At 39.8% G+C, this 27707-nt stretch overlaps 1 protein-coding gene and 1 long non-coding RNA gene across 2 annotated transcripts in view; one reads left to right on the top strand and one right to left on the bottom strand.

The window, feature by feature from the left end:
* The window catches only part of LOC139580202 (uncharacterized), a 35597-nt gene extending 15404 nt beyond the window's left edge, over positions 1–20193 (bottom strand). Inside the window, exons 1-2 of the long non-coding RNA XR_011675992.1 lie at positions 18808–20193; positions 18343–18457 (exon numbers count right to left, since the gene is read on the bottom strand). This is a non-coding gene — a long non-coding RNA (uncharacterized lncRNA). The remainder of the gene's footprint in view (positions 1–18342; positions 18458–18807) is intronic.
* Positions 20194–21197: 1004 nt separating this feature from the next.
* Positions 21198–24761, top strand: six3a (SIX homeobox 3a). The gene is made up of 2 exons (XM_071409394.1): positions 21198–22144; positions 23669–24761. Exons 1-2 carry the CDS (start codon positions 21453–21455, stop codon positions 23859–23861), a joined length of 885 nt encoding a protein of 294 aa, XP_071265495.1. The 5' UTR covers positions 21198–21452; the 3' UTR covers positions 23862–24761.
* The last annotated feature ends 2946 nt before the right edge of the window (positions 24762–27707 follow it).

Below are 27707 nucleotides of genomic sequence, written 5' to 3'. Positions count from 1 at the left end.
ACGAAATGTAACCCTGATATTGCCCTGGACCTATTGAGTGCACAAGTCTATGGTCAATGATGGAAAAGTTCCAAGTGCACTGAAAAAACCACGTCTATATGGACATCAAAACGACTACGAATAATTGGTTGAAATTGTGTGAAAAGTTCTAAATATTTTGATTGTGCATAGCAGCCTTATTCTCCAGTAGACTAGCCTAATTTAATTTCACATCGAAAGAGACACAATTAAGAAGAAAAAAGTGAGTATAAATTCTGACTATATACAAATGTTTCCAAAGTCATGATTTGTGGTTTTTCCTTTCACTTAATTGCTCTGTTAATGTCATGCATCGCCCAGGGAGACCATACACCTGTTCCCAGAAGTAAGTAGGCCTAGCTTATAAATCAGCCTCTGATTAAGGCAAGGATGAAACTGGCTGGTGGTCCGTCTCAGTCTGACAGCATTGTTGGCTAATGAAACATCCAGAAACGGCCGGCGGATACAGCTGCCATTCATAAATGTTTGATATCGTGATTGGATAATGCATCCCTAACCAGGCACATACACTGACACATAAACATCCCGAGACGCTCTGACATCTGCTCGAGTGTTCGCTATTAATTTCGTAAACAGTGTTCATGAAATATGAATGAACTTTAAGAATATTATAGGAGAAACATAAGCCTAGGCTAGGATACACAAAAGTATTGTAAGTAAAAACAATTTTTAAAAATAGATGCATGGTGCAATATAGTCATGAGCCTCAGTTAGGGTCCAGTGGTTTCAGAAATGTATAAGTCACATGCGTATGAAAACACTGTCTTCTCAATAGCACAAAGCGGTGAGCTGGTGAATGCACGGTTAATCTAGCTGTAATGTAAACAGTAGGCCTAGCAAGACGCCATCCAGTGATCAAAATGGAGACAAAATATTATGTTCTGGAAAGAAGCCACTGAAGTCTACATGCCATTATGTAAATGAAATGCGTCTATAAGAATCGAAAAGTTAGTAAACATGTTCAACTTAAATTTTCAGAGGTCAGTTCAATGCAACTCGTTCATCCGTAACTATTTTAATTTCAATGGGTGGATGAAATATAGATTATTTGAAGTGGACAGCCTTTGACACAAATAGAAAATAAATTAAATGAATACAGGCAGAAAAAATATGCATATAATAGGCAGCCTTTTCAGATGAACATGAACAATATTTTATATAAATCAAAATCTTGGTCACCACTTTACTTCGATGTTCGTTGATGTGTCCAAACACAGGATTAAATATTTAAAGATAGTGGAAGCATGACTGGTTTAAAAAAAAATATATATATAGCCTATCATAGCACTGTTAAAGGACACTAACTCATTGTATAACTAACTATTTTTATAAGCATATGTGCTGTCATTCTTGCGCACCAGTAGAAATGACAATTATAATGTTACTTTTGATTAAAAAAATTATATATTTAACTTTTTCCCATTTGTTTTAACGCGAATCTGAAGTTTTGGTGGCCCCCTCTTGTTATGAAAAAGTAGCACGCAACTGAAGGCTACAAAACTTTCTGGTTAACATAAGCCCCCAAAAACTAACTTTTGAGAGGTGTCTCTTTTGTTAGTGTTTCCTGACGGTAATCTGCAGTAAAAATATATATGTATATTTGAAAACACATGCATAACATTTACATTTAAGTCATTTAGCAGACGCTCTTATCCAGAGCGACTTACAAATTGCAGAGCGACTTACATAAGCAGAATTCACCAAAAGTAGGTGGATCAAACACAAATCAATAATAATAGAAATTCTGACCGATGCCAATCAATCCATTTCAAAATCCCAACACACATTTGTAACAAAGATTTATTAAAAATGTATTTTAGCGATATTTTGTCTATTATCATCAGCAGTATTTTGTTATATATTATCAGCAGTATTTTGAAAACAACAATAATATTACCACAAATAATATAGGCTATTAATAAACGTGTTATTATTATTATTATTAGTGACTTGCCTCAGCAGTAATTCTCAATCTTTGACTTATTTCAGTTTTTTACACTTATTATTATTTGGAACAATATTTTTCTTACACCATTTAAGCTTGAAACGCCATTCAAACGTACAGACTGGTCTGGAATAATGTACAGCTTTTTAATAATATTTATTATTTTGAAAGTATATAGGGCATATATGAAACCCTTCACCAGGCACCATATTAGTGATTTTCAGTCTATTTTAAAAACACTTGATCCCTAAAAAATAAATATTCATAATTTTAAGCCAAACCAGTCGAGCAACTGAAGCATATTAATACAAAAAATGCCGTAGAAATAACCAGGAAAAATATATTTTTAACCCATTGCCTAATACCAGAATTAAGATAGACCTGCAGAAAAAAAGGAGGAAGGGAAGCGCTGCTAAGGTACACAATAGTAGATTTTGGTAGACAGGAGGTGCTCTTTGGTAAAAGGGGTAAATTGGGAATCAAAAAGAAAGGAGGACCAAGGCACTCTTCATATAATTAATTAAAATGTCTTTATTTGTATGGCATATTCAATGGAAACAACGTTTAAAAACGGCATGGCCTTCATCAGGGAGTATGAAACGCGTCGGAGTTTTCAAACTTTGTTTCCATTGAAAATGCCATACAAATAAAGGCATTTTAATGAATTATATGAAGAGTGCCATGGTCCTCCTTTCTTTAAGATAGACCTGCCTTTTAATTCATGAAGTTTGAATTACTTACGCTAGTTATTGATTTATTAACATTACCTTGGCATTTTTCTGTTTTCTAAAGCATTTTTCTGTTTTAAAAATTGCAGACAATACAGTAGGCCTAGAAGATAAGCTACAGTAGCCTATTTGAAAGTTGGCTGTGGCACTGAAAATGTGGAGACCAGCGTGCGCAAGTCTATTTAAGAGTGGCGCCCTGCCCATATATGAGGATGGTGCGTTTCCATTTCCACCAGCTTTCCACCATTTCCGTAATCGACATAGCTGCATTTACAGTAGCTAATTAGCATTGTAAGTAGCACGTTTTGAGAGGTCAACATTTTTTAAATGTCTCGTACAACAATATTTGGCTGATATCATTATCAACCTACTGTATACCCCTTAGAAATATATATATTTTTCCGGACGTAGGGTATGCTATTAGCATGCTAACACTCATTGAGACAGACTGGTAGCATAGCTAGCATAGCTAACCACAGATAGCATTCACAAGTTGAAGTTGAAGTAACTTTATGAATGTAATGGAGTTGACTGGTGACTATGACATGAAATATATTCATCACAAAATATTTATGGGATCTATAATCAGCCAGAAACCCAAGCCAGGAAAAGCCAAGCCATATTAAAACCTATGTTGTGATTATTGCAGTTTGCGGTATAACCCATTTGTTCATATGCAGTGATATACCATAAAGCAGATACAACAAAAAGACAAGTAACACAGTGGCGGAATAAATTCTACCACACAGGTTTGTTTTGTTAAATTCTACCACACAGGTTTGTTTCATGACAAAACCGGAGGGCAACATCTGTCTGGAAGTCCATAAAGCAAATATTCCATGTAACAAACAATTACATGACTTACAACATGGTCAAGCAAGTTAATATTTCCAGAAGTTTACTAAACAACTCATTTGGAACCACTGAGAAAACAGGAGTACTGCCTCCCGATCTTCCAGCACCATTTCAACTTAAACATTTTAACATCATCATATCAACTAGGCTATGATTAGTCTAATACAGTGAAAAAAAGAAAGATACCAAAAACAATGAAGCCCAATCAATGTTGCTAAAGATTATGTGGCTGTCCATTGCACTGATTTGTGTGTGTGTGTCTCAAAAAAACATGTTGTTGACTAACCCTACTTGTAGAGTAGATGAACTCCAATGATCCTCCTCTCTTTCATGTTGGCAAAACAGTCTATGAGTATTATACAGAAGTACAGGCTTTTGGTTTTTGATGTCCTAGACTAGGCTACCTGGCTAAAATGCTTGATAGCTTCCTCCCATGGGCAACAATGAACCAGCTAAGTTAGCTAGCTACCTAGCAAGTCAGTTAATGTGCGCCTACTACATCTAGGCTACATATTGAACTGCAATCATTTCAGGCCAGTGGCACAATGTATGCATTTATGCTTCGATCAGAATCACTGGCCTGTACAGATAATTAGGTAAAAACACAAAGTCCAAATCCCTATCTCCATACATGGCTTATGAAATTATCAATTTAGCTAGCTACTGCAGGACAACAACACATTACAAGCAGACCAGAAACCAATGATGTGATTTGATTAGTGTGATGCCAAATCCAAACTGGCCTCCCTTGCGTTTTGCTGCACCAGGACCATCCCACAGTTGAGCTCAGCTCCACCCTGATTGGAAAAACACTTTATCAATGGAGGCCAAATGCTCACTGGCATCAATCAATCAAATTCTATGTGGCAACATGTCGTACTCTTTATGTCCAGACAGCATCAGATACATGGGCTACACATAATGAGACAGAGGTGCGCTGTTTCACTCGCTCCAGTGAGATAGATACAGCCAATTGAGAATTTAAGGAACATTTTGAAAACAGAGAGGAAAGAGAAATTGTTTTATAATTAGTATTTTTTTAATGGTAACATTTTGGAGGAAGCCCGGCTTCCCTTGTCATCCATGAATACAAGCCACTGGCTATAATCTGGTTATAAGACAACAAAATGTTTGAACTTCGTGTGTCGTTATTGCTTGAATTGAGGCTAAGTTAACTAGTTAACTACTAACTATTTTCAGTGTGGATAGATCAGCATGTACGCCAACCTTGCACTTTGTGATAAAAGCACCAACTTTGGCACTGATGTAGATTTATGTACCATGAAAATATTTAGATATGGGGCCACTCAAGATTTGGCCCCTGGGAAAATGGCAAACATTTTACAAAATGGCTGCAGCCAGTAATGTTATTTTACAATTCAGAAGGAATGTTTGGAGGTGAAGGCACTAAATTTGTCACAGAGATAGATTTACAGCGCATTTAGACCCCTTGACTTTTTCCATATTTTGTTACCTTACAGCCTCTTTCTAAAATAGATTAAATAGTTTATTCCCGCATCAATCTACACACAATACCCCATAATGACGAAGCAAAAACAGATTTTTTAAAAATGTTACAAATGTCTTAAAAATAAAAACGGAAATATCACATTTACATAAGTATTCAGACCCTTTACTCAGTACTTTGTCAAAGCACCTTTGACAGTGATTACAGCCTTGAGTCTTCTTCGCTATGACGCTGAAAGCTTGGTACATTTGTATTTGGGGAGTTTCTACCATTCTTCTCTGCCGATCCTCTCAAGCCCTGTCAGGTTGGATGGGGAGCGTCGCTGCATCTCTCCAGAGATGTTAGATGGGGTTCAAGTCCGAGACTTATCCTGAAGCCACTCCTGCGTTGTCTTGGCTGTGTGCTTAGGGTCGTTGTCCTGTTGGAAGGGGAACATTCGCCCCAGTCGCAGGTCCTGAGCGCTCTGGAGCAGGTTTTCATCAAGGATCTCTCAGTACTTTGCCCCGTTCATCTTTCCCTCAATCCTGACTAGTCTACCAGTCCCTGCCACTGAAAAACATCCCCACAGCATGATTCTGTCACCACCATGCTTCACTGTAGGGATGGTGCCAGGTTTCTTCGAGACATGATACTTGGCATTCAAGCCAAAGAGTTCAATCTTGGTTTCATCAGACCAGAACATCTTGTTTCTCATGGTCTGAGAGTCCTTTAGGTGCCTTTTGGCAAACTCCAAGCGGGCTGTCATGCCTTTTACTGAGGAGTGGCTTCCATCTGGCCACTCTACCATAAAGGCCTGATTGGTGGAGTGCTGCAGAGATGGTTGTCCTTCTGGAAGGTTTTCCCATCTCCACAGAGGAACTCTGGAGCTCTGTCAGAGTGACCATCAGATTCTTGGTCACCTCCCTGACAGAGGCCCTTCTCTCCCGATTGCTCAATTTCGTTGGGCGGCCAGCTCTAAGAAGAGTCTTGGTGGTTCCAAACTTCTTCCATTTAAGAATAATGGAGGCCACTGTGTTCATTGGGACCTTCAATGCTACAGAAACGTTTTGGTACCCTTCCCCACATCTGTGCCTTGACACAATCCTGTCTCGGAGCTCCATGGACAATTCCTTATACCTCATGGCTTGGTTTTTGCTCTGACATGTGTAACGGATGTGAAATGGCTAGCTAGTTAGCGGGTACGCGCTAATAGCGTTTCAATCGGTTACGTCACTTGCTCTGAGACTGAAGTAGGGTTTCCCCTTGCTCTGCAAGGGCCGCGGCCTTTGTGGAGTGATGGGTAACGATGCTTCGTGGGCGACCGTTGATGTGTGCAGAAGGTCCCTGGTTCGCGCCCGTGTCGGGGCGAGGGGACGGTTTAAAGTTATACTGTTACACATGCACTGTCAACTGTGGGACCTTATATAGACAGGTGTATGCCTTTCCAAATCATGTCCAACCAATTTACCACAGGTGGACTCCAATCAAGTTGTAGAAACATCTCAAGGATGTTCAATCAAAACAGGTTGCACCCGAGCTCAATTTTGAGTCTCATAGCAAAGGGTCTGAATACTTATGTAAATAAGGTATTCCTGTTTTTATTTGCGGTGTTGTGTGTGGATTTATGAGGAAAAAATGTAATTTAATCAATTTTAGAATAAGACTAACGTAACAAAATGTGGAAAAAGTGAAGGGGTCTAAATACTTTCTGAATGCACTGCAGTATATTTAGGTACCATAGATTTGGCCCCTGGGGGCTGTGGATGCCATCTTACAAAATGTCCACTGTCGGTAATGCAATGTTACAGTTCTGAAGGCCTTAACAGAAGAAACCGGACTTACACGTCAAGTCCCAGCTGCCCCCCAGTGTTTATTATGAAGTTGACATGTTAATACAGCAATACAGACTGAATTAGAAGTGACTTCATTTCTATTTAAGATCACTAGAGTCTTGTAAAGATAGGCGGTAACTGGGACAGGCAATGTAACATCCATTATGTTTTCTAGGAAATAGTTTTGTAAAACAAGAACCTAGCATCGGATCAAGTTAAAACTTTCTCTGTAAAGCTAACTTTAATCCACCCTGCCATTGTGATAAAGGGATTTACAAGTCCCTAGACACTAGAGAGAGGGAGAGAGATGAGTGGATGGTATAGTAAAGAAAATACATTGCTATTGGAGAGAGAGGTGATATGAAGAGTTTATTGCTAAATTGCTTGAATCTAACCCGCAGAGCAAGCTCTCTTTTTCCCAGAGTGTAGCCTAGTCATTTTCTACAGGGGTGCCATTCTAACACACAATCCCTTCCGAGAACCCTACGATGCCCATGTAATAGAATACCTAGTGATTTAATAGGATCTCTGTGGCGGCCATGCCTACAAAGGAAATAATGAGAGTCGGGATAGAAGTGAATGTGTTCTAGAATAGCGGTCTGATTATAACCTATTGATCCTTTTCTGTTCCACTGGGCAGCAGTGTTCTATTCTGTTCTGTCAGGTGGGTGGGTGGCACCACAGATATCTTATTCAATTAGTTAGTTCTAATATGCAATTCTATGGGTGGCACGGACACAGTATAAAGACCAGCTTCTTTCTTTATTACGTGTTCTCTCTTTCTTTCTCTCTCCTCCTCCATATATGGTCTATAATTGTTTCTCACTTTTAAGCATTTTGATATACCGTCATATAGGCTACAAACCGGTTTTGGGTGGATATGAATACGTCATATCTCCACGACGGAAGCACATTTTGTGAATGTTGTTGGCATATGTATAGTCCTCACCATATGTAGGTATATCTAGACAGTAAAGCTAACATTTTAAGTTTGGCTATACTCCAGCATTTTGGATTTGAAAAGTTGGGTGACTTGCTATTCAAAAGTATCTTAATGGTAGTCAAAGAAGTTTGCAATTTTCATTACTAAACAACAAAGTTGTCACTTGTTGTAGCAAGGTGTTGTAGCAAACGAGTGTCAATGAAATACATGCACCAGAAACAGGGTACACTTTGTGACATGTCAGAGAAAAATCTGCAAACTAGGCTGGCTAACTTTAGCAGAATAGCTAGCTAGCTGTATACTTGACTAGCTAGCTGCCTGGCTAAACAAAGAGCTTTAGCACACTGTTCTCTGATTGGCTAAAATGATCCATCTCGTCAGAAGTCTTGAGCTAAGATTTGACATGTTGAATTTTGGACACTCCAGTAGCTGACATGAGATGTTCTAAAACTAAACAGTTCAGATCAAGCCAACTTCGTACTAAAACTGCATAAAACTGTCTCATCTCATCTTGAATGTTAGATGTGAACTAGGCTTAAGTTCGGCGGTCACGCTATCTGGCGTAAGACAATGATTTAACAGTGGGAAATTTGCTTAGTTTTACTAAATAGATATATCTCTGGATTGGTATTTGATCATCCTAAAGTATCTGAAATTGATTGTGTAGCTCAACAAATTCACTTATCGATAATTTGGACATGATGGGGGAAAAATTATAATATAAGGTGCCTTCGGAAAGTATTCACACCCCTTTACTTTTTCCACATTTTGTTGTGTTACACAGTGGGATTCAAATGGATTTAATTAAAACATATGGAATCATATAGTAACCAAAAAAGTGTTTTAAAAAATCAAAATATATTTTAAATTTGAGATCTTCTTCAAATAGCCACCCTTTGCCTTGATGACAGCTTTGCACACTCTTGGCATTCTCTCAACCAGCTTCATGAGGTAGTCACCTGGAATGCATTTCAATTAACAGGTGTGCCTTGTTAAAAGTTAATTTGTGGAATTTCTTTCCTTCTAATGCGTTTGAGCCAATCAGTTGTGTTGTGACAAGCTAGGGGTGGTTTACAGAAGATAGCCCTATTTGGTAAAAGACCAAGTCCCTATTATGGCAAGAACAGCTCAAATAAGCAAAGAGAAACGAGAGTCCATCATTACTTTAAGACATGAAGGTCAGTCAATACGGAAAATTTAGAGAACTTTGAAAGTTTCTTCAAGCGCAGTTGCAAAAACCATCAAGCGCTATAATGAAACTGGCTCTCATGAGGACCGCCACAGGAATGGAAGACTACATGATTCCATATGTGTTATTTCATAGTTTTGATGTCTTCACTATTATTTTACAATGCAGAAAATAGTACAAATAAAGAAAAACCCTTGAATGAGTAGGTGTTCTAAAACTTTTGACCGGTAGTGTATAAATATTTTTTTTTAAATGGGGGGGGCTTGCCCGTTTTGCATGTTATTTTGGCATTAATACGTGTCACATATCAGTTTGCAAACAATGTAAAAAAAAATATATATATAATTGAGTTAATAAAGTTGCATACAAACAAGCTTCAAAATGCAGGTGTTTCAGCCTAGCTCAGTGCTTTCTGTGGTGGTGGGGCAAGCCAGCAGAAAATGTGGAGCATTGCGCCATGATTGGCTCAGTGTTCTGTCACTTATGGGAACACTACGTCACCGCCAAGTCTAAGGGTAGAGCTTGAAAATTCAAGCCCCTTGGGTGGTGCCATAAAGTTACATTAGAAATGACCATCCAAGAAGACTCAAGGTCATTGGCCACAGATAAAATGGCGTCAAATCACGTTATATCTACAACAGCTCTGACTTTCAAAATCTTAGCTAGCAGTCATCATCATGAATCAAGTCGACAATCTACTCGCAAATCATTTTTAATCCTTGTCATATGAAGAGAAAATATAGATAAAACGTATCGGTGCTCATCAGCCATTGGACATTAACATTACAAAACAAGTTAGAAATCGCAAATTCAACAATGACTGGTTTGGAAGGAATCGGTGGCTAACTGCAAGCATTGCAAAGCTATCATTATTCTGCTATTCAGTGGAATGCCAGACTTTGATGACAAAGTTTGATGACAAAATTTGCCCACAAAGGACCACCTCGCCACCTTTCAGTTCAAGTGAGCACAGCACAACAAGGTGAGTCCAAAAATGTCTTGTATGCCGCTGCATAAATTATGTAATATGCCAGGGAGATATGTATACTGTAGCTAAGAATGTAATACTAAGTGTATGTTGTATAGTAAGATGTTAGTAGCCCATGTGCCTCACCCTAATAATTTGGTCTATTTTCACCTCTTAATTTCACCTACTGTTCTGACTTGGTGGTGCCCATGTAGCCTATAACCTGTTTTTGAGAAATGTAATCATTGAATATTGTAAGAGCTTTCATTGTCTGCTTATATGTCCCCTTTATTTATCCTACGGTTCTGACTTGGTGTACAGGGAGAACACTGTAAGAACGGCACATGTTCTGAATTATTTTGCTGTACATTTCAAAAGTGCTGAACAAATAGATATATTGACTACGTCCGTCCTAACTCGCTCATTAATTTCTTAATCAAAATTACGGATTGCCTCTTATACTCTTGTCATCCCCTTATGCCATAGTTTGAACATCTCAATTGTCAGTAGAAACCACATTTGTTTAAGCAATTCAGCCATATCAGCTATGGTTTTTTTAAAGGCAGTAAATGAGGCTGAATGAGCCTGAATGAACTGTTTCGCTTCCAGACAAGGCTCCTCTGATAGCCAGGTGTAGCAGTGGTAAGGTGTTGGGACTGCTATTGGGACTCTGCTGTTGGGCCAGCCTTATGTAGGCAGTTTGTGGGCACCGTTTGTCACAGTTATAGTGCAATCAATGTATTGTTTAGTGTTGTGTTGTATAGTGGCTTTGCTGGCATGCATCCCACATTTTTTTTTTGCCCCACCAAGATTTACATGCTAAAATCGCCACTGACAAGCATACCCATAACATGATGCAGCCACCATCGTGCTTGAAAATATGAAGAGTGGTCCTCAATTATGTGTTGTGTTGGATTTGTCCCAAACATAACGCTTTTTAAAAATTAATAATTTCTTTGTCACATTTTTTTGCAGTTTTACTTGAGTGTCTTATTGCAAACAGGATGCATGTTTTGGAATATTTTTCTTCTGTACAGACTTCCTTTAATTTATTCTGTCAATTCGGTTAACATTGGGGCGTAAATACAATGTTGTTGATCCATCCTCAGTTTTCTCCTATCACAGCCAGTAAACTCTGGAATTGTTTTAAAAAGTCACAATTGGGCCTCCCGAGTGGCACAGCAGTCTAAAGCACTGTATCGCAGTGCTTGAGGCGTCATTACAGACACGGGTTCGATCCCAGGCTGTGTCACAGCCGACTGGGAGACCCATAAGGCGGCGCACAATTGGCCCAGTGTCGTCTGGGTTAGGGGAGGGTTTGGCCACCCGTGATTTCCTTGCCTCAAACTCCTTGTGGTGGGCATGACTTCGGTTGCCAGCTGGACAGTGTTTCCTCCGACACATTGGTGCGGCTGGCTTCCGGGTTAAGTGTCAAGAATCAGGGCGGCTTGGCAGGGTCGTGTTTCGGGGGACGCATGGTTCTCGACCTTTGCCTCTCCTGGGTCCATAGGGAGTTGCAGCGATGGGACAAGACTGTAACTACCAATTGTAAAAAGTACAACAATAAAAAAGTCACCATTGCTCTCATGGTGAAATCCCTGAGTGGTTTCCTTCCTGTCTGGCAACTGAGTTAGACTGTATCTTTGTATTGACTGGGTGTGTTGATACAACATCCAAAGTGTCATTAATAACTTCACCATGCTCAAAGGGATATTCAATGTCTGCTTTTTGATTTTTACCCACCTACCAATAGGTGCCCTTTGCCAGGCATTGGAAAACTTCTTTATGGTTGAATCTGTGTTTGATATTCACTGCTCGACTGAGGGACCTTACGGATAATTGTATTTGTGGGGTACAGAGATGAGGTAGTCATTCAAAAATCATGTTAAACACTATTATTGCACACAGAGTGAGTCCATGCAACTTATTATGTGACTTGTTATTAAGCATATTTTTACTCCTGAACTTATATAGGCTTGCCATAACAAACGGGTTGAATACTTATTGACTTAAGACATTTCAGCTTTTCATTTTTAATTAATTTGTAAAAACATAAATTCACTTTGACATTATGGGGTATTATGTGTAGGCCATTGACAAATACATCAGGCTGTAACAAAACCAAATGTGGAAAAAGTCAAAGAGTGTGAATACTTTCTGAAGGCAGATAGGTATGGCATTCATTTGATTTGTGCCACAAATTACAAATTGTGGATTGCTGTCATAACTTGTTCTTAGACTGCTTACAGGGTAAGGAACCCAATATGTAATTTTGTATGGGTGAACTATCCCTTTAATGTATTATAGGAAACCGCAGGGTCGGGAAGGGAACCGGGTCACTGGCGTGAAAGGCAAACACCCTCCACATAGGTCCAATGGGTTTAACCCAGCTGGTGAGAATTATAACGTGGGTAATATAGCAAAGATCGCTACACTGCCCCCTCCAAACGGGAAGGCGCGTCTACATGCTTTCGACCTACCACTCACACATCGAGCCGTACGTTCCGATGGCCTCACCGCTGCCATCCCACGTCTGATAACAGTGTAGCAAACGACGGGGCATAGAAGTGAACCCTGGTCGCTGGCGTGAATGGCAAACACCGTATGCATCGCGCCTATAGGGTTAACCCAATAATACGTTTAATTATAAACTACTACAAAAAATGATAATTAAAGTTATGTTTAGAGAGCATTTCAACAACATGTGAGTGCGTGAGTACGGTCCATTGATGAAACATCATTATTTCTACCTCTGCATGCGGAGGCGGTCCTTTCCCCCAGCAACGACACAGAGCCGCGCGCGGGGCTTGCACCTGTCACAGTAATGCAGCTCGCTGCGTTTCCTGGCGTGCTCCAGACGTCCTCTATTGATCTCGCCCGCCAAACGGAGCCACTGAAATAAATCACATTTGACAGGTGCTGCTCACGCGTGAACAACGAGTTCCGTGGACGCTACATCCCTCGTTATTATCCCTTAAGCTAATATCGAGTATTACAATAGCTCTCTAAATTTCAAATTCTAGGCCTTCAGTGATGGATTATGACCCGTTCCCGCCAACTCAAAGGCAGCAGTTAACCACAGAAAGTGTTAGATATAGGCTAATGGCAACAGGGAAACTAGGCTATGTCAATGGACAAACTTAGTAAATAAACTTTTAAATGAGAATAGCTTTAGAATTGTTTTTGCAAAATAAATTAGTTATATATTTGACTGTTCTATAATGACAACCATTAGTTGAAAAAAAAGAGAGATAACCAACAAGCTCTCACATATCACTGCAAAATTGGACGTTCAACCACATTCTCCAAACCTAACATTTCTAAGCTGTTCCAAATGTCAAATTGGTGCTCTGTATCATTCCATTTCTCCAAAAATCAAAAGTTAAGGGTTTAGTTTAGGCACTCATTCTGAATGGTTAAGGTAAGGATTAAGGTTTGGGATAGGGTTCAAATTAAAAATGTTAAAAACAGTGCCCACGACTGGGATGGAAAATAAAACCTTGTGATTCAGAGTCATGGGAACCCGTGTCCAACCTTCTGATGCAGAGGCTTGGGAACCAGTGACCACAATTGGGATTGAACACGCAATCTTCTGATCCAGAGTCATGGGAACCAGTATCCACGACTGGTATCGAACACAAGCAACCATCCATAAACTCCCATCCACCACACCCATCCACAACAGAAGCCAACTTGATAGTAATAGCATTCACTCCTTGTTGTCCCTAGAGGCTGGTTTTGAAGGCAATTCCCGATGTAGACTTCCAATTTCAAGGTCAATCTTGAATGACTTGGCAGCCAACCTGGTCTCAGAGCATTTCATATTATTCTGTATGTCAATTTGAGATACTCCATTTAGATGGTTAGGTTACGTTTTGTATGGTTACATAAGACAGATAGTGACTTAAGGTCAAAATGTATAACACGTACGTCTAGCAACCCAAAGGTTGCGAGTTTGAATCTCATCACGGACAACTTTAGCATTTTAGCTAATTAGCAACTTTTCAACTACTTACTACTTTTTAGCTACTTTGCAACTATTTAGGATGTTAACCCTTCCCATAACCCTAACCTTAACCCTTTTAGCTAACCCTTCACCTAACCCTAACCTTAACCATTTTAGCTAACCCTTCCTCTAACCCTAACCTTAACCCTTTAACCTAACTCCTAAACTTAACCCTAACCCCTAACCCTAAACCCTAGCTAACGTTAGCCACCTAGTTATAATTCGTAACATATCATACATTTTTGCAAATTAGCAACATATTGTACATTTCACAAATTTGTAGAATATTGTACATTTAGCTAATTCATTACATTTCATACGAATTGTAATTTGTAACATATCATATGAAATGGATGATGGACATACACAAATTAATACATACTGTATCATATGAAACGTAACATATCAGACATGTGGGTATCGGATTTACATACAGAATAATACGAGATGCTCTGAGACCCGGTTGTGGCTAGAGATAACTGTCACTACATGCTGGATACTATATATAGTTCACCGCTTCATGGTTACTTAAGCTTGACTTGGGGGGTAAACAGGAAATTGAGTGGAGTAATGTCAAAAGCTGGAGTCAAGAGGGAGTGAGGCTAAACGCTGCAGCATTTAGACTTTTACTCGTTGCATGCCACAAACACTGAAACAAACAAATGTGTGCGACAGTGACAGAATCGCAGGTGACACACAGTAGCCTAACCTTCAGGGCTCAAACTCATGCTGCCGTGTTATGGATCTGTAGGCCTATAGATCGCTCACGTCGGTCGATGACGATATAAAGCTTTAATGAAAGCATTTACCCGTGACGCGCAGAGATGGCCAGACAGTGCTCAAAGAGGTCAAGTGAATGTGGCAAGGAGCTATAACATGAAATAGGCCCTGGCCTCTTGAGCAGCACCTACTATCAAAGTAGCCTATGAATCCACATCTGGCGCGCAGAGAAAATTACGAAGGGATATAAAAATATATATATACATATTGAATTCATGAATTCATGAAATTAAATGAATGAATGAAGATGGGTAGCCTATACGCATAAATTATGTACACAACGTTAACTTCCTATTGAGTCTGACGTTGCTCATGGGCTTCCATGTGAAATAAGATTGGCCACGACTTGCCTTTCGACATGATGGTACTGATATAGCGTTCTCAGATGAAGGGGTTTTACTGCGATATTCCAGCGTCGACTCACTACCGGTCTTGGGTAATTATAGGAAACATTCCAGTATCCACATCAGCATCACGGGTTTAGCGCCCTGATCAAGTTTGACTCAGGAACATATACTGTAGCCTATATCATAGACATAATACATTTAATAACTGTGAAATGGCAAATAGTATTACCGTTACAAAAATACATATTAGTAGCACATAATGTAGGCAATATTACTTATATTACATTAACATGGGATATTAGTAACAAGATGGGCCATATTATCAGCATCATTTGTCATTAGTCTACTACTACTAGGCTACTACTACTAGGCCTACAATGTTATTACTGGTAAATGATGTGGTCAAATGGTCTTGATCAACTGGATGGTGAGGAGGTCGGATGTACAATCTCTAGCAAGGAACAACATTGCATGTCATTACGGTATGAATTTCAGAAGTACTTCTGAGATATCAGCTGCTGTGACAACCTTGACATTAAACTGTTTTTTCATTTGAAAAGATAATCTTCGCCGTTTTCTAATAGCATGAAGAGCAAGGCCTAGGGAATATTGAGTGTTATTGGGGCATCATATGTTAAACCCAGGGGCGTGAGCGATGCATCCATTATATTATTTCTGCATTAAAGCGCTCTAACCAAATACCTGGAAGAGTGATCATCGACACCTCCAGCGTTGGTGTGTCGTATTGCTGCTCTTTGGCAAGGGCACAACGCGACAGCATATGTTTCATACCTTGCATGTTGTCAAGATTATAGGTGTGTTATACTGATTTAAAATGAAAATCAGTGTGTGTTAATTAAAAATCATGAACCAGTGACCTATAGCCTGAAATGATCAAATAGAACACACAAAAATGTGAAATGTAGGTAGTAGGCAAGTGAGTCTATAATGCCATGTGATTATGCTGTCTATATTCAATAGGCTACTTTCAATTAACTTTTTTTTTTAGCAAGCAGTGTCACAACTGTAGGCCTGCCAAATTAGGTATTGTTTGTTTCCCCATGACCGCTCTATAAAACTATACTTTCACATAAACCTAGCATTGACAAACTTTTAATGAAGTGACTCGTGTTTATTTGATCTAACCCTATATCGCCATGTACTTGAAGCTCAACTGATGAATTATTTCATATGAATTTGCGTATTTTTAAATCCAATATAGGCTACTGCCAATTAGGCCTATATGATCCCATGTGACTCAGACTAATAACATGGCTACATTATTAATGTATTCATCTCTAAAATTGCAATTATTAACGTAATGAAAAGCTCTAATATTATTAGGTAATAATTACTACATCATTTCAGATTCTTATTTATCTAACCAGCGAGTAACTTTGACTCTGAACATGTGAGATTGGCTTGTTTATTTATTTCACTGATATTGTTCGCTGTAGGCCTACCTATGTATAACAATAGGCTACATAATTAAGGTGTTAAGGAGGTGAAAACAATTGGTTTATATGGATAAATAAATGCATACTATGCTAAATAAGTAAAGGGTTAAAATAAACAAATACATAATTAGAATTTTTTTATTATCCTGCTTGGGGTCCCTACATTTGTTTCGAATAATTTCCTCGAGGAAATGAAAGACTAATTGATTTTTAAGTGGTGCCCCAGTGAGCAGGAATAGTGAGGGAAAGCACACTTGGAAAGGCATTTGAGAAACTGCGCCGTTTTACCTGAATTGAGAGGCAATGACGTGTTGTTGATTCGACTTAAATCACACTGGGGCCCGGCCAAAAGCAAGCAGAGAGAACGCCTGCATGCGTGGAGGTGATTAAGTGAACTTTTGGAGAGGCAAACTGACACGTCAAACCCGATTGACCAAGTAGGCTACACGACAGCAGCTTGCGATATTACACGGGGTGATTTCTTTCACACACACAGACACACACACAGGCACACACACACACTTCCCTTTTCTCTTGTTCAATCCAAATGACTCAGTGCACCCCCACCATCTGATAAATGCATCATGGAGTTCAGTCCAACGAAAGCCCTCCTTAGAGGAACCGGAAGAAAGAGGGCCTGCAGTTCCAGCCACCCGGCTCCATTCACTGAGAAGCTTCCAATGGCTTCATTAGAAGTAACGAGTTGACACAAGGTAAATCTAACATTGAGGCGCCATTCTCTCCGTGCACGGAGCGCCCTCATTAACTGTCGCTAACAAGCCGTGCAAATACACTGATTGGACAGCTCCCGTATAACCCCGCAGACTTAGCAGGATGCCCACTTAATGAGACCACACAAAAAATAAAAGGAGAAGTTGGGAAAAACTCTTTACAGTCGAATAATGTAGGGTTTTGTGAAAGAGTTAGTGTAGTAGGTCGATAGGACTGGATTGTTCGGATGGTTCTAAACAAAAATGTGTCTGCACTGGGTTTAAATTCAGGAACTTTTATTTTTTTTTTAGAAAATAAGCAGATTTCTAGACTTTTCCCAAAAACAAATAATCAGAAAACGGTTGTCCAAAAAACCCAGTCGCCCGTCCTGCATGCGTAGGCCTAATCATCTCGTATAATCTTCATCCCCATTTTCTATTCTGCCCCTCTGGATCTCATTCTTGCTATCTTTGACAAACACTTAATTCCTCCCAAGACCATGTGCCAAGTCAATACTACCCAGGCTGTATCAATAGCCAATAAAGAATGTAGTATTGACAATAGCCAATTAATATTTTCAGTCTATAAAGGTAGGCTACGTCTGATTAAAGTTGTGTATTTCATAATCATCATAAGAATCATCAATAAGAAGAAATGCTCCAGTCCAGCGCTATAAGCCACGTTTGGACTCCCAGCAAAGCAAAGAGGGCTGAAAGCCGGTGCTAAGCAAACACAGAGAAAGGGGTATTTGCGCCCCGTCCCGACAGCATCACACAGCTGCAGCAGCTCTTGCTGTGCAGGGCTTGAAGAACTGGCTGGTGCTCGTGGCTGCTCCATGAAGACAGATGCAAAAGCAGCAGACCAAATTTTATCAGATTTTTTCATATAATTTGACACTAAAATGACATGGCAATATACCTAATCAATCATTGTAATTTAAATGCTAATGTTTTTCATGCATTTATCGACATTTTATAGCTTAAGACATTTGGGTGAGCTCGTCACTATTATCCAAAGCGTGCGTCTGAAGCAAATCCTGGGCTATTCTAATAGTCAACTTTAAAGGCAGAGCTCAGTGTGTGTCTAACGAACTTACAGGATCCGGAAAGGATTTCCCCTCTGCACTTGGACAAATGGATTCCTTCAAGAAATAATGCATACACGATAGTCCCGTCCCTTTAGTTCATCGTTGACAATCCCCCGTTTAAAACCTGATTAAAACAGGAGAGAATGAAGAAGGGGAAAGGAGGACGAAAAGAAGAATAGCAGGTGAAAGAATTTTAAAAAGGAGCAGATGAGGAAAAAATAACAACTAGGCTGACTGATGGATAACGTAGTTCTGTGGTAAATATGGCAAAATGTCACCCTAAAAGTTCTAATCCGTTCTATTGCGAGTTCAGTCAATAACATTTTAAGAAACTTTGTCGCTGTCCACATCAGCAAGACCCGTCATAAAAATATATCCATATTTCGACCATGCAGTGTCAAAATCGTCTATTGAAGTATGTATAGTCTATATGCATCAGAAGTTAAATAAATCTAAATATGAAAGTCAACGCACCCTCTCTGCATTATTTTCAGTCATTATCCTGAAAATACCCCCAATATTACGCACGCATGTTGATCGAGGGTGGGTGTAGCAGGCTTTTTCTGTTCATCATTTGAGGAGCCGAGGCTAGGGAAGAAAATAAAAACGAATGCTTTCTTACCTTTTCAAAGAGTGCCTCTGTCTTTCCTCGGTTTCCCCTCTCACAATATGACGTAAGACCTTTGTTTATTTCCCCCCTTGGAACATTGAAAAAAATATGTAGCCCAACTTCGACATTTTGAGTTCAGAGTCAATGGGCGCAAATAAATAAATCCCTGCTAACCTAACACGCCGAGTCAAGGTTAATTAATATTTGTTGCTGTCAGTTTAGTGTTATTTCTAACTCCTGCTTGCATTGTCAAGTCGGGGTTGTGCGGCAAATAAACAAAGATCGAGCTAATGTTTAGTCGGCATTGAGTAACTTGCCTCCCGCTGGTTATCGTTAAGAGAGGAGCATTAGAAGCTGGAGGATAAACAGACAATTAGGCCAGGTGAATAAACTTGTTTGGGGGTGTTAATTACGTGCTTAACGTAGACAAAAGCTATGTAAAAAAATTGATTTACCACTGGCTTTGCAAACCCATTCAGGTCTTACATTTCACCTAAGTGATTTCCGAATTGCCTGCGAGGGCTGCTTACAACTAGGCTCCATCTCCTTAAAAACATAGTTCCACGTAATACCTGGAACCCATGCATATACCTGGATCCACAAGCAGCTTTGAATATTCCGAGTACTTCCAGTTAAGCCCCCTCTTAATATTGGCCGAGCGAGAAGGGGGAGGTTAGTTTTAACATGACTATAGCCAGCATGGAAATAACGCAGGTTACTTCCAGTCCAAGAAGCTTTCCAACCGGACCAATTCAAGTGCCACTTGGAATTACTTCTCCTGAGTTTCGTATGACAAGGGAGCAAACAGGTTTGATCCCTAAGACACAACCTGCCCAAACGCTTCCAACAAGATCATCACCCCACCCCTATAGTGCGCACACACCACACACACCACGCACACTACACACACACACGCGAAAACAAAGCAAAGCTACACATATGTCTAAATCTGCATCTGCAGCCACTGGAACAAAACTCACCCTAATTGTAAAAAGAAGTGAATGTGATAAGATGAAAATGAATAAGCAAATGTACATGCTACTTAGCGTTATTCTGGAACCGGTCGGGTAGGAAGATGCGGGGAAATGCAAAAATCTGAGAAAGAGAAGGAAAAGTTTTGAATTTCTTAACGATTTAGAAAGGCGGCTTAGGATAATTATGTCAGCTTTATTGAGGGTGGATTAGCCGAAGTATATATGCTGTGTTTCACTACGTTTTATACATGCGCTTATACAATGTGAGCACTGTTCGCGACTGTGAACTCAAAACAGTTTTAACACCAACTAAGCCCTTTCTAAATATGAGGCAGTACAGTCGTTTTTTGTAATAAACATGAAAACCACACCGCTACGGCTGCTGATGTGGGCTCTAAGCCGGATCCCGAGACAAATGTGGATATTGATCATGCCTATCGTTTGTGAAAATGAAAACAGGTTATAGGCCTATTTTTCTGTAGGCTATATTGTGGCAGACTAATCATTCTCACCATAATGATATAAACTGATACATGGTCGTCAAAACTACTAGGCCTATAGCGAAAGAGCTGCATCAAAGAAAATAACATTGGAAAAACGTTCTTAATTGAAATGGTCCAGTTGATCAGCATTTAATTATTACAATGCACCCCATCGATATTCATTTGACATGAAAACAATGTTTGGAAACACCCGCGCTGGGCAGTGGGCCAGGGTTGCACCGCTGCGTAATACCAGCCGAGGCCAAACTCGACTAGAGGGTGAGCCACTGCTCATTACACCCACACCAGCCCCGGTCTGCTGGTCTCAGAGCAAAGCTAGTGCCCAGACCCTGTCACGAAAATATTGACATATAGCATTTCCCGATTCATCTCCGGAAGTAAAAGTCAGACAGACATATCAAACGGTAACAAATTGCCAATACTGTTTCATTGGTTTAAGATACGTTTTTTTTTTTTTTTACATATGTTGCGCAATATAGCCTAGCCTATTGTGCGAAAACCCTACCCGAAAATAATTGACTCTGTTATAAGCAATTTTTTTCAAAGGTGTATTCCGGTGTTCCTGCCCCCCCCCCCCCCCCCAAGCATCTCTACCCTACATATCTTCTTTAGCTTTAACGAGCCTCGTTAAGATCGCAATAATATTCCACCCACTAATTGCTCATTCCATTCAACAAATAGGCGAGCGTTGGCTTCTACTTCACGAGAGCCGTGCAGTGGGAGGGTGGTGTTGAGATTGGAGTTTGTGATAACCCCCGGTGCTTGCAACAGAAGTGGTGAAAGCCCTAGTCTACGTAGTGGCTAATGATTGGCACGCTTGACAGTGATTGGCAGGGCTGCCATGACAACCTCACAACGACACCAAGAAGACCAATAGAAAAGCGAAACAAAATGTTTCAATGCTACACTCACGGTGGATTTAGGGGGAGATATTATGAGGCTGGTGTCATTATAGGCGATAGCTATTGAATCATACAATCTTTACTCGTCGTTCTTTTTCTTGATAATTTTCTTTCTCTCTCAGGTCATTCCATGGTTTTCAGATCCCCTTTAGAGCTTTATCCCTCCCATTTCTTCCTGCCAAACTTCGCTGAGCGCCCTGTGCTCTTGGCGAGCAGCACTCCCAGCACCAGGTCTCCAGAAGACTTGTCAATGTTTGCGCTACCGACCCTCAACTTCTCTCCGGAGCAAGTGGCGAGCGTCTGCGAGACGCTGGAGGAAACCGGAGACATTGAACGGCTGGGACGATTCCTGTGGTCCCTGCCGGTGGCACCCGGAGCATGCGAGCAGATCAACAAGCATGAGTCGATCCTGCGAGCTCGCGCAGTGGTTGCTTTCCACACCGGGAATTTCCGAGACCTGTACCACATCTTGGAGAACCACAAGTTTACCAAGGACTCCCACGGCAAACTGCAGGCCATGTGGCTGGAGGCACACTACCAGGAGGCCGAGAAGCTGCGCGGTCGCCCCTTAGGACCGGTTGACAAGTACAGGGTACGGAAGAAGTTCCCCCTGCCCAGGACCATCTGGGATGGCGAGCAGAAGACGCACTGTTTCAAAGAGAGGACGCGCGGTCTGTTAAGGGAGTGGTATCTTCAGGACCCATATCCAAATCCCAGCAAGAAAAGGGAACTGGCTCAAGCCACTGGACTCACTCCTACACAGGTCGGAAATTGGTTTAAAAACCGGAGGCAACGAGACAGAGCCGCCGCAGCAAAAAACAGGTCAGTACGCTGTTAATTTGTCATAGCATATGCTACATAGCACCAAATAGGCTACAATAAATCCTATAATCGAAATGCAAATATACCATGTAAATGTTCAACTTCATCGTAGTAATACACAAGGTTATAGAGGGGTTACAAATGAGCAAGTTGGGTATATAGTTAGGGGTGAGGAGGGAGCACGGCGACATTTTACTGTTTGATCTCACAGGCCTATGCAATCATTGCCTACCGAAAAATATAACTATTATTGTTTTCCAAAATAATCACCAAAATAGTATAATGCGTAAAACATTTTCGTGCGTAAAGCAAAGCTTGTAGGCTTCAGGCTACGCTGGTATGCTAGTATCCCTGATAAGCAAAATGAAAACATCAAGGTAAGCGTTAGATAACAAAACAGGAAATACACACAAAGAAAATCATCAACCATGTACATTTGAATTTGTCCTATATTCCAGACAATAACGCAAATAATTATTAATAAGTATGTTAAACTTTGAATACAGCATATTATGATGATACTACAACAGTGCACGTTTTCGATTATCATCTTGAATCCCAAAGAGAGTGTTGTTATCTTCAACAAGTGAACGTTTTTGTCTGGAAACATCACATACACTGCAGGGGTGGTAAAGATATGGATCCCAAACAGGAAACAAAACACCTACGATCAAATACTGTAGGTTATTGGTTACTTGTTTAATCAAAATAATGTTATATGCCTATATATTCAAAGGTTGCACCTGTAAAAAGACAGTGTAGACTAAGATAGGCCTACAACCAAATAATAATGTTAAAACACTCAAAAAGATGGGGTAGTTTTGCTATATTAATACGAGTTCAGTTACCAATTTAAAATGTTTATTCGTGGTGCTTTTTACACATAAGAAACGCATACATTAGGCTATAGACGTTTGGAAATGATTGATGCATAACACTCTTGATATAAATCAACATAAACATAAATACAAAATAATTATTCTAAAATGATGGCCTGTTTTGCAGCCATGTTTTCGTATCACAGTGTGTAGCCTATTATTTATTTGCAATGTAATAATTTATTACAAATTGGTGAACTGAACAAGCCAACTGAATAAAAACAGACAAGTTGGTGAAAACAGCTATATTTCTTCATCTGCATTTTCTCAGTGATAAAAGAGTACATCATCGATTAATTCATTTAGTAAATCAAAACAAATCAGAAAAATGTAATCTTTAATTAATTTGGATAGGCCTGGGTATGACAAAATCTACTATAAAAGACAGTTCTCAAACTACATTGGCCATGATTTAAGTAGCTAACAACACGCCTGTTACTTTAACATAGACTGTTATATTTCTCCCACATTTAGTATTTGTATCTGCTTTGCTTTAGCCAATTCTTACCCCCATTATGTGTAGGCTACAGAGCTGCATTTGTTAAAGGCTTGTCAGCGAATGAATGACAAGCAGGCTGAACGCTATTTTGCGGAGCAACACTGTATTTAATTGCTATGTTATTTTCCCTTTCTTTATATTCTCCAGGCTTCAGCACCAGGGAATAGGACAGAACGGTATGCGGTCCCTTTCAGAATCCGGGTGCACTCCACGCAGCTCGGCGGAATCGCCGTCGACCGCGGCCAGTCCTACTACCAGCATCTCCAGTATGACAGAGCGAGTTGATACTGGAACGTCCATTCTTTCAGTAACCTCCAGTGACTCCGAGTGCGACGTATGATATAAAAAAAGAGAAATATTTACAGGAAATATGGACCTGAAAAAAAAACTATGAAATATCGGGATGAAAAAAGGACCAATTGATTTAAATATTTAAAAAAATATAAAAGCACGTCTTTTTTAAGCGCTTTCAATGGACCCACCAAGCCTTCCCCTACCCCCCACCACTACCTGCATGATGTTTTTGGTATCTGGGGAACATACCCTGTTCAATATTTCTACAAGGATAATCGAGAAGAGGGAATTACCAGAGGGTGTTTATCGCCTTTTCATCTCTGTTTTAGTCCAAGTGATGATGCCGCTCAGCCAAGATGCAATCCTGTTTTACTTTATGTTCATCAGACAATCATTTACGTCGTAAGCACCTTTTTACTATACACTTCTGTCACTGCCTGTGTGGGGTAGGCCTACATGGTCAAATGTGGAACCCAATCGTTATGACTGTATCAGATTTTTATTTTTATTTTAAGATTTTATATTGAATTATGTATATCTCAAATAATGCCATCATTCTCCCGCGGTCTGTAATATCCTATATGTGTAGATATGCTTGTACATAATATTGCTCTCCCATCTCCATCCTCTTTTCTATCCCTGTTCTTGACTTGGTGTTCCTATACATAAAATATTTGTCAAAACGTTAAAAAAAAGTGCTCTAGGCGTTTCTTTTGTTTGTTTGTTTTGATAGACTACCTAACATGGGATAATGACGCTATATAAACGTGTTATCGGTCACATTTATGCAAAAGGTATATAATATAAACATTGGAATATTCTTCAACAATTCAAGTCCTATACTTCCCCGTGCATCACCTAAAGCGCTTATTATTCAATGTTCATTTCTTGCGTGTTTATGTTAATGTACATTTCTAAATCAAATACAGTATTCCATTTTCTTATATATTCTGCATTAAGTCTCTCTTTTAAGTGAGTGTTCATTATCCACCATCAAGCGTTTATGAGCATCTAGGCCTATGTTGAGGAGAAGTGGTTATGTTATGCTCATGCGAGCATAATGATTCTGATACACATGCTGTGGTCCTTTTAAGAAACTACACATAGGTTGTAGCCTACGATGTTAAAAAAAGTATTTTGCCCCTAAATATATATGCATGTGTTATGGTAAATGTCAACGTCATAGTCTCTTAAACGAGAGTCCAGTTTCCCCTTTTGTTTATGGTTGCTAGTGAATACAGAAATTAAGTAAACGCGCCATTAAATGGACTAATCATGGTGGACTCCTCCCCTGCCTCAATCTCTCATTGTGGGTCGGTGAAAGAGCCTTTCTTCACCCAGGGATGAGCATTCCCTACAGAAAAGCTTTCCCCGGGCGTTTTATCCTAAAATCAAAACCAATCGTAATAACCCTTATACTTACAAGGGAACTGAAAATAATTATTATGGTAGATTACTATTGTTCCTCGACAGAGTTCCCGTTCTCTAAAACCCTACCAACATGTTTTGTAGCTGTGAAAAATGAACGGTATAGTTTCAAAGTGAGGACAGGACGTCTCATTTGAAAGGAGAAAAAAGTAGGCCAGAGCATACCTCTGGGCTCAGGGAGGCTACAACTGTTTTACTCTGGGCTCAGGGAGGCTACAACTGTTTTACTCTGGGCTCAGGGAGGCTACAACTGTTTTACTCTGGGCTCAGGGAGGCTACAACTGTTTTACTCTGGGCTCAGGGAGGCTACAACTGTTTTACTCTATGTTGGTGGAATAATAACTAACTGCTCAATTCAACAGTTTAACATCATTAACTTTCAAGACACACAACAGAATGCGTGTACATGCATGCAGTGTATCAATTATATTGGCATTGGAATTGACATATGTCGTTGACACTCGGGATATCTTAATGAGCTGCAATCCAAAAAAAAAGTCTATGAAACATCTATTGAACATATCTTGAACATGTTGATCATTACCCTTAGTCCAACCAAAGGAGCTAAAGGACATTGACCTAAAGTGAAACGCATAAACGAACATGCTGATAAAGGAATACATTCCGCGGCCAAGATCCTCATTGCTTTGACATCGGAATGTCCGTAGACAAAAATATGGGTATTTTTTTCGACAATATTCCAACCCAGAATTTTCACATGGCAACAACTTAAACTAACTGCAAAGTTCACCAATAACCCACTTGTAAAACAATGTTACTCGCTTACTTAACTCGGCAACTGTGTGTGTGTGTTTATTTTCTTCTCACCTTTATTTAACCAGGTAGGCCAGTTGAGAACAAGTTCTCATTTACAACTGCGACCTGGCCAAGATAAAGCAAAGCAGTGCGACAAAAACAACAACACAGAGTTACACATTAACAAACGTACAGTCAATAACACAATAGAAAACAATAGAAAAATCTATGTACAGTGTGTGCAAATGTGTGTGTGTGTGTGTGTGTGTGTGTGTTACTGAGAAGCTGTCTCCATTTGATGGGCACGAATGCAAGGTCTCCTAAAATTGAGAAACGGGCATAATTCGAATTTTACACATAGGCTTAAACCCTTTAATGTAAAGTTCTCAAGGTCTTATTCGGTCTTATTCATGTGTCGCTACATCAGTTTTCACTGAGCATAGGCTACCTAGGCTACTCATATCGTTTTTTCTCGTCGTGAGATGAATAGCAAAAACAACCACTAAACAAACACTAAACAAACACTAAACATAGCCTAGTGCAATATCGATATATATTTTTTTTTACTAGGCCCTAATGCAAACTAGGTGCAGAAAAACAAATATGAACTGATTAGAGTGCACTCATTGGGAGTTGTGGTTGTGGTAAATCTGCATTTAAGCCCGTTTTAACTGGTAAATCCATCTGCAGCAGAAAGATAGGGCCTATCACCCGCACCGGGCAGTGGAAACCATAGCTGATCTGTATCACCGCAGCAGACCCTCTCAGACCACATTAGTTTATTGGCGACGACAAGTCCCAGCCATGATTAAGATTACATTAATCGGAAACTGAAGAACATTTTTATCAATAAAAAGGATATGGGGGATTAACTATAACGTAGATGTCCGCTATAACAATCATAGTAGGCCTAGGATAGAGCCTCAATGAAAGTGATTTGCATATTTTCCGATACTTAAAGCCGGAGCCGGACCATACGATTTGTAAAGATACTGTATGTATTCTTTCTAAATTTAATCAGCAAATAAAACTTTGTAGTAGTAGCTTAACTAAGAATAACTTTAAACAAATAGTTTATGTATTAAAAAAAAAGTAAATGTACATTTTGCAGGTGGTTGACATTTTGCAGATGGCATTATAGGCCTATATATAACATAGGACATATATTACCTCTAACTATTAAGTCGATTAGGTCTTTTGTTTCATCAGGGATCATTACTGGTGCAGCGTTTTGTTCGTGATCTGTCAAGTCGAATATATATCATGAGACAAAATAACTTTGCCAGGAGTAGTCGCCGTCTCTGATCCTCACATCTAAATACGTACAGAAAGTAAACGATAATGTGAGACGAGCGCAGCAACAATGGACGGGCATGTGTTTTTTCTTCACTCCATATCTGTGTCTGGTCTATAGTGCGTGCGTCAAACAAACAGAATAATGGATTATTTGTCCTATTCCCATAACCTTGCGAGCGAGGCAGCCCAAAACTATTTGGCCATGGTCCGCAGTGAGAAAGGCTTGCACTGCCCCGTTTTTTCTCTGATTTCATCGGTTAACTGAACACAACTTTTCTATTCCTGTGTATTCATGCAGCTCTCAAAGAGCGGCAGTTCCCTCTGACCCGGATTCAGCGCGTGCAGCAGTGGCACAGCCTCACAGTGCACAGTGCAGGCGTTCTTGTCAGGACCGGGTCTTTTGGTTTAAAAA

The sequence above is a fragment of the Salvelinus alpinus genome, chromosome 7 (assembly GCF_045679555.1).
Source record: "Salvelinus alpinus chromosome 7, SLU_Salpinus.1, whole genome shotgun sequence".
Taxonomy (NCBI): Eukaryota; Metazoa; Chordata; class Actinopteri; order Salmoniformes; family Salmonidae; genus Salvelinus; species Salvelinus alpinus.
The sequence above is the reverse complement of the archived record's forward strand: the minus strand, read 5'-3'. Positions and strand labels throughout refer to the sequence as shown.

Coding starts and splice junctions, on each gene's coding strand:
- six3a (XM_071409394.1), top strand. CDS start 21,453: ATGGTTTTCAGATCCCCTTTAGAGCTTTATCCCTCCCATTTCTTCCTG. Junction 22,145..23,668: donor GCCGCCGCAGCAAAAAACAG/GTCAGTACGCTG, acceptor TATATTCTCCAG/GCTTCAGCACCAGGGAATAG.